Below are 17,751 nucleotides of genomic sequence, written 5' to 3' on the forward strand. Positions count from 1 at the left end.
TTCCGCATGAAAATGTTTTCAATTAATATATGGGGGGGAGGGGGCACCATAGAATTATTCTGGAGCTTTTAAGGTCATCGTGAGAGTAAAGAATGTTTGAAAATGAAGTAACTAGGGTCATTCTGTAAAGACAGTAATAAACTTTTTCTTGCACCTGCGGTGCTAATTGTCTTACATGGTCTAATTTCACCATTACAACCTAATTAGACCTATACCTAGTGCTAAGCACAGGTAGGCACTGGCGATTTACCGCCTCGTATACCTACTCTTCGGAGATAATATGAAACATAAATTATGCACATAGAGTAATATGAATAAAAAGAATACTCGGACAACTATAACATTACATTCGCTTTATTGTTAATCAAGCACTGTATGTACATAGTCTGATTATATTACGTAAATAGAATTACGATTTGAATAAAGGAAGCGAGTACACAGTAGTCGCAAATACGTGTATAAACACCACCCAGGGAACAAGGACATTTATGCCGGATAGGGCAGGTCTGACATAAATGACTCTGAAGAGAGAATTTAAAGATGCTGCAGTTCATCTCTTGAGTAACCACGATCCAATCCAATAGTCCATTACGTAAAAGATATTCTATATCCCAGTAATTATTAGGTGGAAAGTACGTGCTCCATACGTCGAACGTACTGATAGGGCTCCGCACCTCGACCTATCTATTGAATGGAAACTAAGCTCTCGCTTAGTGAGTCCGTGGTTGACTGAAGTTGTGATCGGATAACGTGAAACACTTCGCTAACGCGAACTAAACCGCTAGATAGCGTGGTTACGTAAGAGAACTGAGTGAAAGGTAGAAGGAGAACAATTTTCTCTCGTCTAAACGACAGAAAATGGCGCAATTCCTCCCTTTACAATTCCATGTCAATTCGACCGAAAAAATGCGATTTTGAGAGTCATATCTTTCGATTTCGCTCATTTTTTTTTCAATATCTACTCACCCAGTAAGTAAGAAACCCGCAATCAGTTTGGTCTCAGACCCCTCAGGGGTGGGTGGGGGGATTTCTATTATTTTCACATTGTCTCGAGGTACTCAACTTCACTAGCGCATTTCTCCGAAACTATGATACTTTGATCAAAACTGATTTCACGGTTCGAAAGGGTATTAAATTTTGAACTTTTTAAGAATTTTGAAATTTCCAAAATTTGAAAGTTGGACTTTCAAATTGAAAGTTTGAATTTCAAAATGACACTGTAAGTGGGAGCTACCATTTAAAATTCTGAAAAAATTCCCATAGATGTACCTTTTGATACTTTTTCAAAATATTCAAGTTTCGAGATGGTATCTCTTAATGGAGGGGGAGCACCCCCACCCTCAATTTTGGGCAAAACATTCGAAAAAAAATCTGGGGCATGTGATGTATCGAATTGTATGTTTTTGGTAACGCTAAACACAAATAGGATGTTAGATTTTTGATTGGACCCCATCCACGGCCCCAGCGCCTCCCCAAATGGGGGTAATACTCGTAGTTCAAAATTGGGGTTTTTTCGTGCGACACATCAAATAGTATGTTTTTGGTGACGCTGAATACGAATATGACGTTAGATTTTTGGTTGAACCCCATCCACGGCCACCAACAAATTTTTTGGACTTTTACCAATTGGGGGAGGTGTCAATTTGAAAAACTAAGGCTATATTCGTGTTCAGCGATATCGAAAACATACTATTTCATGTGTCACACGATTGAAATCATTTTTTTTAGGTTACCCCCCCCCCTTGGGGAGTTGCTGGGGGCCGTGGATGGGTCCAACCAAGAAATCAAAAGACATGACTCAAAAAGGTTGGTCGAATTGAATGATCCAGTACTGATTTTCCAATTTTTCAGACATTTTCTCTTCTCCTCTTCCTCCCCCCCATGCACCGTTGATCTCAAATTTCTTTGCCATTTCCGGATAAATTTCCATTTTTGTAGTCAAAGAAATCGCAACATTGAGTATATTCCATTCTTGAAAAATTTTGTTCACAGAAATCCCTTCAAATAGGTCCCTGAGATTGAAATTATTTTCTAAGGTTCGTTTTTCAACTATTTTTTCGTTTTTGAGTTAAAGAAGTCAATCCAAAATGTCCAAGAATTAGGTTCTAAAATTCTGATTTCTAAAAAAACTTTCAGGAGGTTTACCACCCTTTTCTTCTTTTTTCCACTTAATTTATCTCAAGATCCTGGTGCCATAAAATAATTGGAATTTTTAGTTCTATTTTTAGCTAAAAAAGTCATTGAAATAATTTAGCTGTTTTGAGTCATAAGATTTCAATTTTCATAATACATACGTCGCCAGGGCAGCCAAAATTTTCCCTGGCTAGAAAAATTCGTGTTATTATCTTTTCGCTCGTTGAAAAATTTACAAAATCATCATTGTCAAAAATGACACAACTTTGAGGACCCTTTACTCGATCTTTTCGTCGTCGGCCAAGACCTTAAAACTTTTTTGAATGATTTTCCACTCAAAACAAACTTCCTCACTAATTTTTGTCAAAATCCAGGGTCCTAGAGTGGCTTATTTCAGTCATTCAAGGGACCCAAATGACCTCCCTCTAATTTCCCAGTACCTACTTTCCCTGAGGTAAATCATTTCTATGTCCTGGCCAGAATCATAATTTAGGGTAGCTCATTTTAGTCAGTCAAGGGACCCAAAATAACTTCCCTCCAATTCCTCAGTACTTCGCTTGGATTATTTCCAAGTCCTGGCAAGAATTTTATTTACCCTGGCTAAAATAGTTGTCACGCTGTGGCCTTGAACCTCGTCCTTCCCCTACCCTTCACCGCAATTCTTTGCTTCATTATTATTTATTACCCATCGAAAGTTTCGAATCAATTGATGAAGTTGGCCGTTGATGACGGTGACTTTCCAAACAAAATTTACTCCCCCTTCCTCTTCTCATATTTTCTGTGTAGGTTGATACTATTTGAAATTTTAGAAAATTGGTTTGGAAAATCGAGAAAAAGACTAATCATTTTTCTAGGTATGTACAACTAAGTATATTGTTTTTTTCAAACAATATATTTTTTAAAATTTTCAAATTTTGGGCACTTGAGAAAAAAGGGGTTAAATACATATGTTGTTTTGAAACAATTTTTTTCTTTATCGAGTTTTTATTTCAATTCACTTTTTTTCCAAATATTTGATTGAATTGCTTTTGCTTGGATAATTTTTCAAGTTGATCAGCCACCCTGTAACCTACACTTTGATGTAGTTTCCAATTCACTCCTACTCAATAATTCACCAGAATCGTCTACGTAACGATGGATATTACGTGCAATGAGTAGATAGATACGTTATATTTGATTACATCAAGCTGAATATAGTTTGGTGGGAAACTTTCAAAGCACATGTAGAAATAGCAGTTAGGCAAGGTGAACGAGAGAAGAGTAAGAGGAAAGGTAACAAACTACATTCTGTTGGTAGGCATTCGGGCCTGAGTAAATTTTGACGAATACACAGACGTCATATTATCTTGGAAAATTTACCACACACCCAGGTACCGTCTCTATCCACCCATCCTTTAACTTTATTAACGCTTGATTCATCACTTTATTGGTTTATAACGCGCGTTATCGTTTGCCATTTCGTTCATACAATGTATAAATGCGTTTAGCGTATAGCATAACGTGCATTTGTAGGCACGCAAATGTTACACATAGTCATTTACTCGCAGAGGAAATGATATTGAAACTGATCTTTTACAGCACACAGCCCAATTTATGTACCTGCCATCATTATACTGCGTACTATGATGAAATAGTGAGAGAGAGAGAGGGAGAATGACGACGCCAAGAGAAAGAACCTGGCAAGTGGCAAGTGGGGCTGTGTAGAGTAAATGTTGCGTATTATATTTCATTTATGGTATAAGCGAGCCTACAGAGTTATGTATATTCAGTGGAAAGTTTCTTCTCCCCTTTACTTTCCACCTCATCTGATTTTCTGCTTACGAAATTAGATTCGTTTAAAAAAATTCTTTTCTTAATGTAGATGTGTGGGTATGCCCCGCGTACAGGCGTCAGAAAAGTACCGTCTATGGGCAAGCGAGCGAAATGAAAAAAAAAATGCAAAAAAGAATCCTATAGAGGAGAAAAATCTCGACCTAAAATATGAAAATATTCGCACGACCTACTTGGAAGTTTTTGTTGATGGGGGTGGAAACTGGAAGGCTTTGGCTGGCTCGTGTCGACTTGCTGACTAATTAATCATCGTGGCCTGTAAACCTTCTTTAATTCGCCCCACTATTCAACGCGACATCGTACTTTGCAGCTAATTGAGTAATTCGATTGGGAAAAAGGGAAGTTATTAGTTGAAGAAATTGCGAAATAGTTTTTTTTTCTCTCTTTTGCGCAGATTTTCGGTCCCTGGTGCAGGTGTTGGATGGTTTTTTTTACTCTTCTCTGGGGAGTGAGAAGCTGAGAGATTGGGAAAAGTTTGCTTGGCGAGATGAAACTTGGATCGGATTGAAGTGGCATTAAGTTTGAGATGGAGGATGTCATTTGGGGTTTAGTATTTGATAATTGGTGTTTTTTTTTAGTGTAATTGAGATGTAGGTGTATTGAAATTTATGGTGGAGGAGGTTGTAGCTCTGTTTCCTTTTTTTTTTAATAATTAAATGTTATCGTAAAAATCCATCTTCAGTTACTTCATCAATAATTATATCAATTGTGTAATGGTCTGACAGAGTCATATATTGAACTCAAAATTGTTGACGGAAGGGGGTAGACTATCAAGACAGTTGTGAAATTTAATTCTGGATCGAGAGGTGAAAATAAAATTGAAAATTTCACTCAAGAATTTCCTTGGCTCACTAATAAGTACATACATAATATATGTATCTAATAATTTCAATTAGGTAAAATACATTCATCAAACATCTTTTCCAATTTTTTTTTTTTTTTTTTTTTTCCAAAAGGCAAATGGGCAGAAAAAATGAACAAAAATTTTAAACTTCTGGTTTTCAAAATTTGATTGACTTTTGTTATTTTGTACTGATGTTAGCATGTAGTTATCAATCCTTCAACTATGTCCTATGCATTGAATTTTTTTTTTCTTCCGATTATTTGATATTACTGAAGTGGATAATTTTATGAATATGAACCATCAACACTAATCCAATTTTTTTTCTCTGTTTCAGGTGAGTACCTAAATACGAATTTCAGAAAAATATTGGTCCAATACGTTCGACTCTTTATATGTACTACCTATCGCAAGTAAGTCACTCTTGATTGCTTCAAAAAAAATCTTGCATCAATTGACGAGGTCAAGCAATGGCTTTTCATACTTTATTTTACCTTTAAAACGATCTCAGCTTTTCTCTCGTCAACTGTCATATTATACATACACAGGGTGCTAATGAAACGTTGCAGACATTTCAATAATAGATACAACTCGAGTAGACGAACAAAAAACTTTTATGATAAATTGCTTGTTATGTCAGAGTATTAAGTAGTGAAAGTAACGAAAGTAGTGAAAAAGTAGTAGATTTAATCAAAAAGGTAGTGAAGGAATAAAAAAATTCAAATGCGCAACAAGAACCTTCAAATCATTTTTAAAAAGTTTATTTTTGAAAAAATTGGCAACTTGTTTCTTGAAGAATAATTTTGATTGAAATTGAAAATTACTTTGTTTACAAACTTTCTTCCAATTTCAATTTTTTTGAAAATTTTCCTGATTTGTTTTGTATGTGTTGGGGGTGGGGTGGGAGGGTCAAGTGGAGTGCTTTCTAAAAATTTGGTTGAAAAGGAGTAGTAAAAAAAGTACCTAGTGATTTTTTCAAAAAAAAAATTCGTTTGATACCATGTATATGAATTGAAGGGGTCATATGCATCGCAAAACAGGAAAACTAATTTTGAAAAATTCATCTAAAATAGAATATCGTTTGAAGAAATCTTGCTCTTCTACCTAGAAAGGCTAAAAATTGTCCAAAAGTCTCACATTTTCGCTGGAAATTAGGTGAACAGACGACCTTGTGAGATTAAGCAGGCAGGTCAGTGACCTTGAAAGTCCTGACACATGGGTCAATGACCTTAAGAGACCAGAAAGGCAAACATACGACGTTGAAAAGTCAGACTGACGGTCAATGACCTTATGAGGCTAGACAGGCAGACTGACGATCTTGAGAGGCTAAACATGTAGGTCAGTGACCTCTAGAGGTCCGATAGCTGAACAGACGACCTTGAGAGGACAGACAGGCGGGTCATTAGAAGCCAGAATGGCAGACAGACGACCATGAGAGGCCACACAAGTAGGTCAGTGACCTTAAAAGGCCATCTACAGACACTTAGACGCCCTCGAGAGGCCTGACAGGCAGATAGAAGACCTTGAGAGGCCGGACAGACGAGTCAATGAACTAAAGAGATCAGAAAGGCGAACAGGCAACGTTGAGAAGTCAGACAGACGGGTCAATGACCTTATGAGGCTAGACAGACAGACAGACAGACAGACAGACAGACAGACAGACAGACAGACAGACAATCTTAAGACTGAACATGTATAGTTCAGTGACCTCTAGAGGCTTAGTGGGTGAACAGACGACTTTAAGAGGCCAGACGGATGGGTCATTAAAAGCCAGACTGGCAAACAAACGACCCTGAAAGGCCAGACAGATAGGTCAATGACCTTAAGAAGCCGGACAGACGGGTCAATGAACTAAAGAGACCAGAAAAGCGAACAGACAACGTTGAGAAGTCAGACAGACGGGTCAATGACCTTATGAGGGTAGACAGACAGACAATCTTAAGGCTAAACATTATTATAGTTCAGTGATCTCTAGAGGCTCAATAGGTGAACAGACCACCTTAAGAGGCCAGACAGATGGGTCATCAGAAGCCAGACTGGCAAACAAACGGCCCTGAAAGGCCAGACAGATAGGTCAATGACCTTAAGAAGCCAGACATACGCTCAGACAACCTTGAGAGGCCCGACATGCAGATATAAGATCTTGAGAGGGTGGACAAAGAGGTCAATGACAGTTTTAGAGGTCTGGCCGAAGACCTTGAAGAGCCAGAAAGGCTGGACAATGATCTGAAATAATTATACCGGTGAAGAGACGGCCATGCGAGACTAGACAGGTAGGTCAGTGACCTTAAGAAGCCAAACTGTCGGGGTCAATGACCTTAAGTGGACATACACCTGGGGAGGTAGACGACGGGTCAATGACCTTAAACGAACCGACTACGTTGAGAAGGTTAAGTGACGGGCCAATGACCTTAAGAGGTCAGACTACCTTGGGAAGCCAGACAGGCACGCAGAAAACCTTGAAAATTTGAACAGGTAGGCATTGACCTCGGAGAGCGAGACCTTGAGAAGCCACACATACGAGTCAATGACCTTTAGAAGTACAACATGAAGACAGACGACCTTGGAAAGCCATACTGAGTGGTCAATGATCTTGAGAGAGCAGACCTAGGACCTTAGGAAGTCAGACTGGTAGGTTAATGACCTCGGGAGTCCGGACACACGGGGTCAATCACCTTGAGAGGTCAGACAAGTATGCATTTACGAAAATCGAAAAATTTACTGTCAATTTTTTAACATCACTAAAAGTCTTCTTGCGCTTCCCCTGTCACTAGAGTTGGATGAAGTTTTTTTCAAATTAGAAGAAGTAAAGGTTTTTTCAATTGGGTCTATCAAGAAAATGAGACAGAATTTCGAACTCAACCCTTTGTGAAAAACTTAACAACGTATGTGCTTGTACCTGACATATTATTTTCCAGATTCAAAAATTGTTTCAAAATGTTATGGTTGGAAATGACAAAGTGACATTTTTTTTCATCTTGCCCCAAAATTGAGTACGAATGTCCCTCTTCCCATTTATAATGTCCATTTTCAAAATACAACATTTCGAACAGTCAGAAAAAGTGATAATTTCAACATACTTGGACCAACACAAATAATATTTTTTTGCCTTTGAATCTCTTCTCTACTTCGCGCGAATTGTAATACATATTATTTTAAACATGTTAATAAAATTCATAACCAGTTCGCCGTAAATACCTAGCGAGTTCATTCTCCTTGACTTATTCTTTCCAACTTGATCAGAAATAGTTTTGATGTGTTCTGATTTTGCTCATTTTTTCAGTCTAATTTTCCGTATTTTTTCTGTTTTTCTAAAAAAATTTTCATTTATTTTTTTTCAAAATGGAACCCTATCTGGAACCCCATCATCCCTGAGGGTATAAGGGCTCCCAATTTTAAACAAATTTTAAAAAAAATGAAAAGTAAATAGCATATTTACTCGTTTGAACACGCTAAGTTCAAATATTGGCTTATTTTTTCAATTCAGCCTCATTTATCTCCCCTCCCCTCCCCTCCCCTCCCCTCCCCCTTTACAATGTCCTCAATATGGTCAAAATACAAAAAAATTACGTATCTATGTTGTGTTTATCTGATTGGTTTTTGAAGGGACTGATCATTATTTCATTAATTTCATATATCCGCCACTTTTTTGGACGATTCGATTCCTCAGTGGCCCCTAAGGCCATTCAACTACCTATTATGATTTTCATAATAAGTTCAATTTGGTATGAAAATGTGTATGGCGTAAATTTCTACTCATTTGGGAGTACTGATTCCTCTAGTCCAAACTCTAAACTTGATTGGCTGAAGGATGCGCCGATGCGGGAGGAGTAAGGTCAAATTGTTCCTAACATCGAAGAATGAAAATTGATTTGCCTTTATAACTTATTTAAAAAATCCAAAAACCATAGTCTTACACATTTTTGTTACGAAATCATTTCAAATTTGAGACGTCATACTGTGAAATGAAAAATTGTTGAGCGACGAACGAGGCACAGATCAAAAATCCGAGAGAAAAAATTCTCTCTATACGTTTCACTGGTAGAAATACAGGATTTACGAATTTATTATTATTTCAGCGGTGTAAAATATTACAAGCGAACGAGATATTTGAAATGTTTGAAGTTGCTGGTAAAAAAAAAAAAGAAAACATCGCTATACAAACTCGACTACGTATAGTATCGTTACACGTAAAAGACGAGTTGAAAAATTGAAGAAAAAAAAACTTTTAACGGCTCGCGCGATTTTGGAATCTGCTTGCGAGATGTTTTCTATATATTTATTGTTGTTTAGTTGTTCATTTTCTTTCTTCGCCGCGTGCATTTGCATATTAAAAAAAAAAAAAAGAACGAAAACACGAAAAAATCGTTTAAATTTCAATGTACAAAAATGCTCGAGAGAAAGAAGGAAGGAAAAACTTGGCAAACAAGGAAAACTTTTTACTCGAATTTGTATGGTTATTTTTATTATTATTTTTTTTCTCTTCGGTTTGCTGCTAGTAGTACACACGTTATAAACAATATCGAAAGTATACGCTGTGCTCTTTTTTTTTTTTACTTTTCTAACAAGCATCGAAGAAGATAAAAGTTTGTAGCGCCAAAGAGGTTCAAAACGACAAGAGGGACTCGAGTATGTGCGAAGAAGTTGTTCACGCAATTTTCGTACCAACGTTATGGTGGTATCTTTGAAGAAGCCTCGTTGGAATTTTTCTCTTTTTTTTTTATTCATCATCGACTTGTGTTGTTTCTCACTGCTGCAGCATCATCGTCATCATTTGTGAGGCTGGCAATAGACATCGTGTTGGAGTTTAAATTAAACGCGTAGACAGGCGTCGATGATGGTGGGATGCTGCGTGGAACTGGAAACGTTTTATGAAACGAATTACACCGCCTCGAGTGTATCGGATGTACGATAAAATTACCCCGATGGGAATTCGGCGCAAGTTTTGCGGGTATTTAGTTCTATTGTCGAATGTATTTTTCCAATATCCTACTTACCGCTTTATTGTTTATGGTCCAAGTTAAATTGGCAGCCGGAATAGAGGCGTTCGAGGTGCACGTTACGTTGGCCCAATCTCCTTCTTTGATCTTCGGAGCGTTCACTTTTATATAAGGGATTTCTTTTGGTAACACTGCAAAATATATATAAAAATGACGTAAGTAAATAGGTATGTTTGGAAGAAAAGTGTCGAGTGTGCTTTATCATAGTTATGAAATTAAAAACGATACCGAAAATAAATACATAAATCGTGAAGAGATCGGATTACGTAGCGTTAAATTGAATTGAATCTTGTTCGCGAGATGTAATTTGATCGTATTTGCAACTCGGTAGATACGTTAACGTCGACAAATATCTGCTCGTCGCGCGTCATTTGTTTTCATTTATTTATTCTTATTTCGTATATTCAATTTATTTATACCTCGTGTCTCCTAGCTTCGCTTTTTTTTTTACTCTGTTGCCGGAAATGTACTGGCGATGAATTGTTGCGATTTTTGTGGATTGAATGATGAAGGCGAAATGGGAAAAAGGGGGTGTATTTAGGTGATACGTAGTGAAAAAATTGTAAATGTTCGTCAAAAAGCACCCATTAGAATTTCACAATAGATGCCTAAATCTAAATTTTTGGGCATTTGAAGTACATTTTTGAAGTTGTTTCAACATCTGTTAATAATGTGATTAATTCCCATCTGCCGTCGCCATATTTCCCCCATTTTTTTCTCAAAAAATTACGTCATCATCGCCGAAATATACCCTTACTTATATAATGCTTCAATTTCAAAAATGGATTCAGTTGGTACGCTAAAAATGCAAATTTTGAGACCCATCCATTTTCCCCTTACACTGGTCATTTGAATTCTAGAAGCCCAAAAAACCAGCAAAAAATCAAAAAAAATTTCTCTTTGGAGATTCTGTTTATTTTCCAGCTGAGTTCAGAATAACTTCAAAAATTCAGAAGTTTTGAAATTTTGGCTTTTTGGAACGTGAGGAGGTAGGGGGGGGGGAGAGGTCTCAGGCCACTTCAACTACTAGAATTAAAACAATTCCGAATGAACTCAGAGTGCACGAAAAAATTCGAATTTTGATATCATCACGTCGTGTAATATTTTCAGAGATTTCTCTCTTTCGGAGGTTCTGTTCATTTTCTAGCTGAAGTCAAAATAACTTCAAGAATTATTGAGGTGTTTTGGAATTTTGGCTTTTTTGGAACGTGGGGAGGGGGTAGAAGATCTCAGGTCGTTTCAACAAATAGAATTGAAATAACTCCGAATAAACTCAGAGTACACGAAAAAAATTCAAATTTTGATAACATCGTGTAATATTTTCAGTTTCTCTCCAGTGGAGGTTCTGTTCATTTTCCAGCTGAGGTCAGAATGACTTCGAAAATTCAAAAGTTTTGATGGTTCGGCTCTTTTGAATAATGGCCAAGAGGGGGAGAGAAAGAAGGTCCCAGGTCACTTCAACAACTAGAATTGAAACATACTCTGAATGAACTCAGCATGCACAAAAATGTGAAAGATACATTTCGTGATATTTCCTAAAATTTTGAAATATTTCTCTGGATGAGTGAAGGGGTGAGGTTAAAATTCATTTACTGTGGAAGTGGGGGGTGGGGTTCGAAATAAAATCATGTTTGCAGCCTTGAAGAAAAGGAGGAGACAAGGCTCGGAGCTCGGACTAAGTTACTTTTCAAAAATTTTGATAAATTATATCAAATCTAGCCCTTCCTGCTTGAAACAAAATGTTGAAAATGTCAATATCATTGAGTGAATAATTTGCGAAAGTGTAAGTACGTTTTTAAATATTTTTTCCCAACTGGCAACACTGATTTTACAGCTACTATCACTTTCTTCCAAAAACAGTTAAACGACTCGAGTTAATTTTGTCAAAATTGTCAAATAAACATACCTACATCACTCAACATTTACGTTTTTTTGCAAAAAAAAATCTCAAAAAGTATCGTTTTTTTCTTCCAAAAATTGCCCAAAATTTTCGCTTATTGCCAAAAATTGTCAAAGTCTCGCTTTTGGACAAAAAATTGTCAAAAAGCTTTATTTTCCTGTCAGAAATGTCCAAAAATTCTCACCAGAAAATTGTCACAACTTTATTTTTTTTTACAAAAAAATGTCAAAAAAGCCTCCTTTTTTGAAAAAAATTGCAAAATTTCTACTAAAAAATTTTCAAAGTCTTGCATTTTGCAAAAATTTGGCAAAAGTTCTTGCTTTTTCCAAAATTGCTAAAAATTGTTTTTTTATAAAAAATCGCCAATGAAGTATTTTTTGGAAAAAATTGCTGAAAAATTTCTCGTTTTGCCGAAAACTGCAGAACACATACTTTTTGTTGAAATTGTGAAAATCTCGTTTAATGTCAAAAATTACACAAAGCCTGTCTTTTGCCTAAATTGCCAAAAAGTCTCGTTTTTTTGCCAAAATTTGATGAAAATTGTAGCTTTTCTGCAGATAATTCCGAAAATTTCACTTTTTTTCGAAATTTTTAAAGTCTCGTTTTTTTGCTATCGTCAAAAATCCCCCTTTTTCTCTAAAATTGCCCCTAGATCTCGCTTATTGTGCTAAAAATCTCCAGAAATTCTCGTGTTTTTTTGGACAAAAATTGATGAAAATTGTAGCATTTTTTCCAGAAGATTCCAAAAGTTTTAATGTTTTTTTTCGAAAGTTTCAAAATCTCATTTTTTGGCCATCGCCAAAAATTGTGCTAAAAATTGCCAAAAAGTCTCTTTTTTTGCCAAAAAAGGATAAAAATTGTAGTTTTTTTGCATAAGATTCCAAAAGTTTTACTTTTTTTTCAAAATTTTCAGTCTCATTTTTTTTCTATCGCCAAGAAATTGTGCTAAAAATTGCCAAAAAGTCTCGTTTTTTTTTGCCAGAAAAGGATGAAAATTGTAGCTTTTTTGCAGAAGGTTCCAAAAGTTTTACTTTTTTTTCAAAATTTTCAAAGTCTCGTTTTTTTGCCATCGCCAAAAAATCCCACTTTTTCTCTAAAATTGCCCATAAATCTCGCTTATTGTGCTAAAAATTGCCAAAAAGTTGCGAAAAAATTTTCCTTTGTAAACAAAAATTGTAAAAAGATACATTTTTTTGCCCAATATAACCTCTAAAAAAAGTCCTGCTTTCTGATAAAAAAAAATTGTCAAAGTCTTAAATTTTGCAAATATTTGGCAAAAAACTCGTTTTTTTAAATCAAAAATTGGCAAAAACGTTTTCTTTTGTACCAAAAATTGTCGACGTCTTACTTTTTGGCCAAAAATTTCATTAAAAACACTGCCTGTCGCTACAATTCAGTATAGGTTCATAGAATATCTTCTCAGAAATTTGAACCCAATTTACTCAAAAATCTGAACAGAGACTGATTGGTTTAAAATGACTTCAAAATGACTCACGTGATGGTACAAATTGTTATAAAATAAATGGAGAGTTATGAATAATGAAGAATTACCCAGATTTATCCTAACTGCACTAGTGGATTTTTAACAAATTTTTTCAAATTAGAAGACCCACAGAATTTTGAATTTTTCCGAAAATAAAAATTTCTAGATTGATTTTTTTGAAAAAAACAAAACCACAAATAATTGTATTCAGCTTCTGAAATTCTGTCAATTGGTATCATTTTCTTGTCAGGATTTAATTTTTTCAATGTATTGAAGGTTTACTTTTTTTTGAAAATAATCGCTAATAATTTTTTAAAAATCGTTTTTTGGCCTTGTTTGAACTTTTTTGACGTGGAAATTTCTTTCAATATAAAAGTAACAAAGGTGGAATTTTTAGAACGAATTTTTTTCGAAGAAATCTCAAAAAATACGATTGCAACTTTGCAAAATTTCCACCAAATGTTTTGAGGACCACTTTTAATAAAGTATCTACCTAATTGAATAGCTACTTTAGGGTTCAATTGAGAAAAAAATTTTAAAAAACATTGGTTAAGGTGCTATGTACAACATTCCAAATCGTATTTTTCAGCATCTGACATAGGCAATCAAAAGAGATTTTTGAGTTTCAATTTTTTTTTAATGAGAAATTTAGGAATTGGCTACATTACAAAACGCTAGGAAAATAAAAATATATGCCTACGGGTGTAGAAGGTTCTTGTACTCAGAAAATTATTCAAAATCCTTCATTTAATTTAGCTCTAATGACGTTAACTGGCCCCAAACAATATCAAAATAATTTCAGAATTTTTCAAAACTTTTATTCTCTTTGTTAAAAAAAAACAACAAAAAAACAAAAAAAAACAACTGAATAGAAAATACATTTGTGGCTTGATTAAAATAATTTCCAAATGAATCATCCTATCCATTTTTTCTTAAATGTGTACCCTAGTTGAGAATTTTAATCAGGTACCTGTATGAATGCATCCTGTCTATGTGTCTACATTTTACGTACCTACCTTATTTGTAACACTACCTTCTGTGCTAAAATGACTTTCAATTTGTGAAACCATAATTTCAGCGGTCGCTCGAGCAATTTTAGTTTATCGAGATTTCTCTCACGTTTAAATAAACTGGAAACACTCTACGGTCAGCGAAGTATGGCAGAGAATGGGTGGAAGGATTTGTGACGCTATTTTCATTCGAGTGTTCGCGAAAACCAACCCAATCAAAACCACGTTGCACAAAGTAATATAACAAAACGTACAACCACAAAGTACTACCAAAATGCATTCGAATTTAATACCAGTTAATCGAAACGAACCGAACGAGGTATTTGATAAAATTGGTCCACGTTTCAAATTATCAGGTGAGGCAATTTAGAAGGACACACTGTGCAATAAACGATTAGTTGTGTTTTGGTATTTTTAAGGAATATAAAAATTAATAATGTCAAAAAATGATAGCTCGTAGTGGTTCTCAAAGTCTTCTGTTTTTTTTTTTTTTTTAAATCGATACAAGTTGAATGTTTATTGTTACTGCATAGTGCATGGATTCCCTTAATTGCCAGACAGGGGGTAGTTTCACGTACCAATATTTGAAATTCTATTCCAATACACTTACCAACTACTCGTAATTCGGCGTGTCCACTGACAGCATGAAACGACGGCGAATCTGTGGTCACTTCGCAGCTATAACGACCGGATATACTTCTTACAGCTCTCTTAAGGGTTACTTGTTCGCCGTTGGATTCTTCCCTCTGCAAATAGAATTAATTAAAGAGGATATCGACCCTGGAATAATACAACTTGTGCTTATATGCATGTGCACTATGCAGTCATCTCCCCTTACCACCACTTCCAATTCCGTGTATCCTTTAACTTTGAATATCTTTATGGGTGGCGATTCTTTGGGGGTAAAACGGTAAAATTCTTGCTCGCCTTTGTACCATTTCAACGTGTAGAGCGTTTCGCCTTCTAGATTATATCGACATATTAATCGTACTTTTTCATCCCTTTCTACCGCATCTGGCATTGATATGATCACATTTCTTAAACATAGGGCGCCTGTTGGACAGAAAAATAAAACACAGAGAGATCAGAATACGTGAAAATATCAAATACAAATTGAACTTGATACATTAGGTGTACATAAGTTGAGATTATTCGTCATATGTATTATACGAGTAGCGTAGGTTTTTGAAGCAAAACCACACACCAAACCTAAAATTTTCCACAATCATTCGCACTATGGTTACACATTTCACACTCTAGATGGTAAATTCCTACAGACAGAAGTTTCCCTCAACAAATGTGGACGTCGCCGAAACACGAGAAAAACATAATGCTTAAATTTTGAAGTATTTATTCTCTACTACGCCGACAATTGTAGCGTCGCGAGTAATGTTCGCACGTCAAGAATATAAATTTAGGCATTTGAGACGCGAAGCTCTCGCAGCATTCCATTAAATAGCGAAGTATACGAACAATTCGTTAACAGGGTATTTTCCATACTGTATTATGCTTTTTTGTCGGTTTGGCGTAGTAGTAGTAGAAATTTCCATGTACGAATTACAATTCTCTAGGATGAGTTGTACGAGAGAGAGAAAGGGAGAAAGGGAGAGAAAACGAGAGTGAGTGAGAGAGCTTAGTCAGCAAAACCCATTCGTTTGAAATTTAGGTCACCGTTGGCCCAGTTCGAGAATTTATTTCGTTTTCGTATATGTAACGAGTCTGAAAAATGAAACCTTTTCTTGGGAAAGTATTTATAATAAAGGCGAGTTGGTATTTACGCTCGGCGAATAAACTTTGTAACAGGTGGGAAAACTAACAACTTTTTAACTGTTTTCTAATTTCAGTCGTCGGTTTCGCTATTTCTCGTTCTCTCTTTCTCTCTCGAGAAGTGTTCCCCTGTTCGCGTCGAGAAAAATGGTCAGACGAAATTCGTTATAGCGGTGTTCTTCGTAATTGAAATTTAATGCTTTTCTTTGCGCGCGATCTTGCCACTCTCTTTGTGTATTATATGGTGGGTATAGTGGCGTGTGTTTGAAAAACCACCCGAATTACAAGTACATAATACGGTACCGGCAGCGTCGACGAATCGAGTAGTGTTTCGAATTGCGGGTAATTCTAAATGCACTCGAGGGAATGATTAATTTGTCGCTCGAGTATCGTGTAATGAGCAGGTACGCTTTGCTGATTTGCTGTTTGCACAGAAGAGTGGTTGGATGATTTGATTTTTAATCGCTATTTTCTCGGTGACCGGGTAACAATTGGTGTAATTGTATTTGGTGTGAGAATTTCCGGGTGATCTAAATTTTTCCATGTCAAAAATGACATAAAAACAATTCTAAAACTATTAAAATCATTCTAAGTAACCAAATATTTGTACTATTAAATTTCAGTAAAATTTGGAAAACCTTGGCAAATATTGCATAAACATGGTAGTTAATAACTTCCTTAAATCAGATAAAAACTTGAAAATATCACCAAAATCTTTCATCAAAATTTTCACAAAAGTATAATATGCGAGTAGAACGTTGTTAAAACATATAAGAAAATCACCAAAACCATTTAAAACCATTGAAAACTTACAAAGCTCCATCATAATTGGTAGAATTTACAAAAAATTACATAAAAAGGTAAAATCATTCAACATTACGAATAACTGAGTGAATTTCAGGAAAATTGCACGATACGTTATTATAATCTGTTAAAAATGTCATAAAAATATTTTAAAAGCATTTGAAATGAAAAAAAAAATCAAAAAACTGGTAAAATTTTAGCAAAATGCAATGACATTTAGTGCAACTGTACACAATGTTGTTGAAACAGGTTGAAAATGACATTAGAAAGCCTATAACAGTATTAAATTAACTAAAATTACGAGACTAGATGAAATTTTAGCAAAATTCTACAAAATTTGCTCATGACGTTACAATAAAATGTTGAAAATGGGATAGGTAAAAACACTTTTTAAAAATTTGAAGTCATCAAAAAATTATGTGTGCGCAAATTTTACGAATATTGCACAAAACATCATGAAAACATGTTTAAAAGAAGATGAAAACATTTTTTAAAAAGGATCAAAGCAATTTAAAATCATTAAAATCAAAACTTCTCGTTTTTTCTGAAATTGACAAAAAAAGCTCTTGATTTTCAGAAATGAATAAAATTCCAAAAAGTCTTGTTTTTTGTCAAAAATTACCTAAAATCACAGCTTTATAATAATTGAATAGCGAATAGTCTCGCTTTTTTTCCTACTTGGAAACCCTCCCCCCCCCCTCCAAAAAAATCCAATAAAAGTCTCGTTTTTTACCTAAAAACTTCAAAAAACTCTCTCTTTTGAAAAGAAAATTGTTTTTTCTTTTTAAAATTGTCTTCTTTTTGACATTAACTCTTCCTTTTTACCGAAATTTCATTTTTTCCCCAAAAATTATCCAATAAGTTTCGCTTTGTAACAAATATTTCAAAAAAACTTGAATGTTTCGTTTTTTTACCTAAAAATTGCAAAAAATCTCACTTGTATTAAAAACAAAAGCTGCTTATTCTTGTTAAAATTGTCAAAT

General features: G+C 35.1%; 1 protein-coding gene across 2 annotated transcripts in view; it reads right to left on the reverse strand.

The window, feature by feature from the left end:
• LOC135848292 (uncharacterized) overlaps positions 1–17,751 on the reverse strand; it is a 290,491-nt gene that overhangs the window by 111,183 nt on the left and 161,557 nt on the right. For both annotated transcript variants that reach the window (XM_065368179.1, XM_065368178.1), the window contains exons 2-4: positions 15,036–15,250; positions 14,808–14,943; positions 9,802–9,935 (exon numbers count right to left, since the gene is read on the reverse strand). In XM_065368179.1, coding sequence (XP_065224251.1) covers positions 9,802–9,935; positions 14,808–14,943; positions 15,036–15,250 — 485 coding nt within the window. The remainder of the gene's footprint in view (positions 1–9,801; positions 9,936–14,807; positions 14,944–15,035; positions 15,251–17,751) is intronic.

This window comes from Planococcus citri, chromosome 5 (genome assembly GCF_950023065.1).
Source record: "Planococcus citri chromosome 5, ihPlaCitr1.1, whole genome shotgun sequence".
Taxonomy (NCBI): Eukaryota; Metazoa; Arthropoda; class Insecta; order Hemiptera; family Pseudococcidae; genus Planococcus; species Planococcus citri.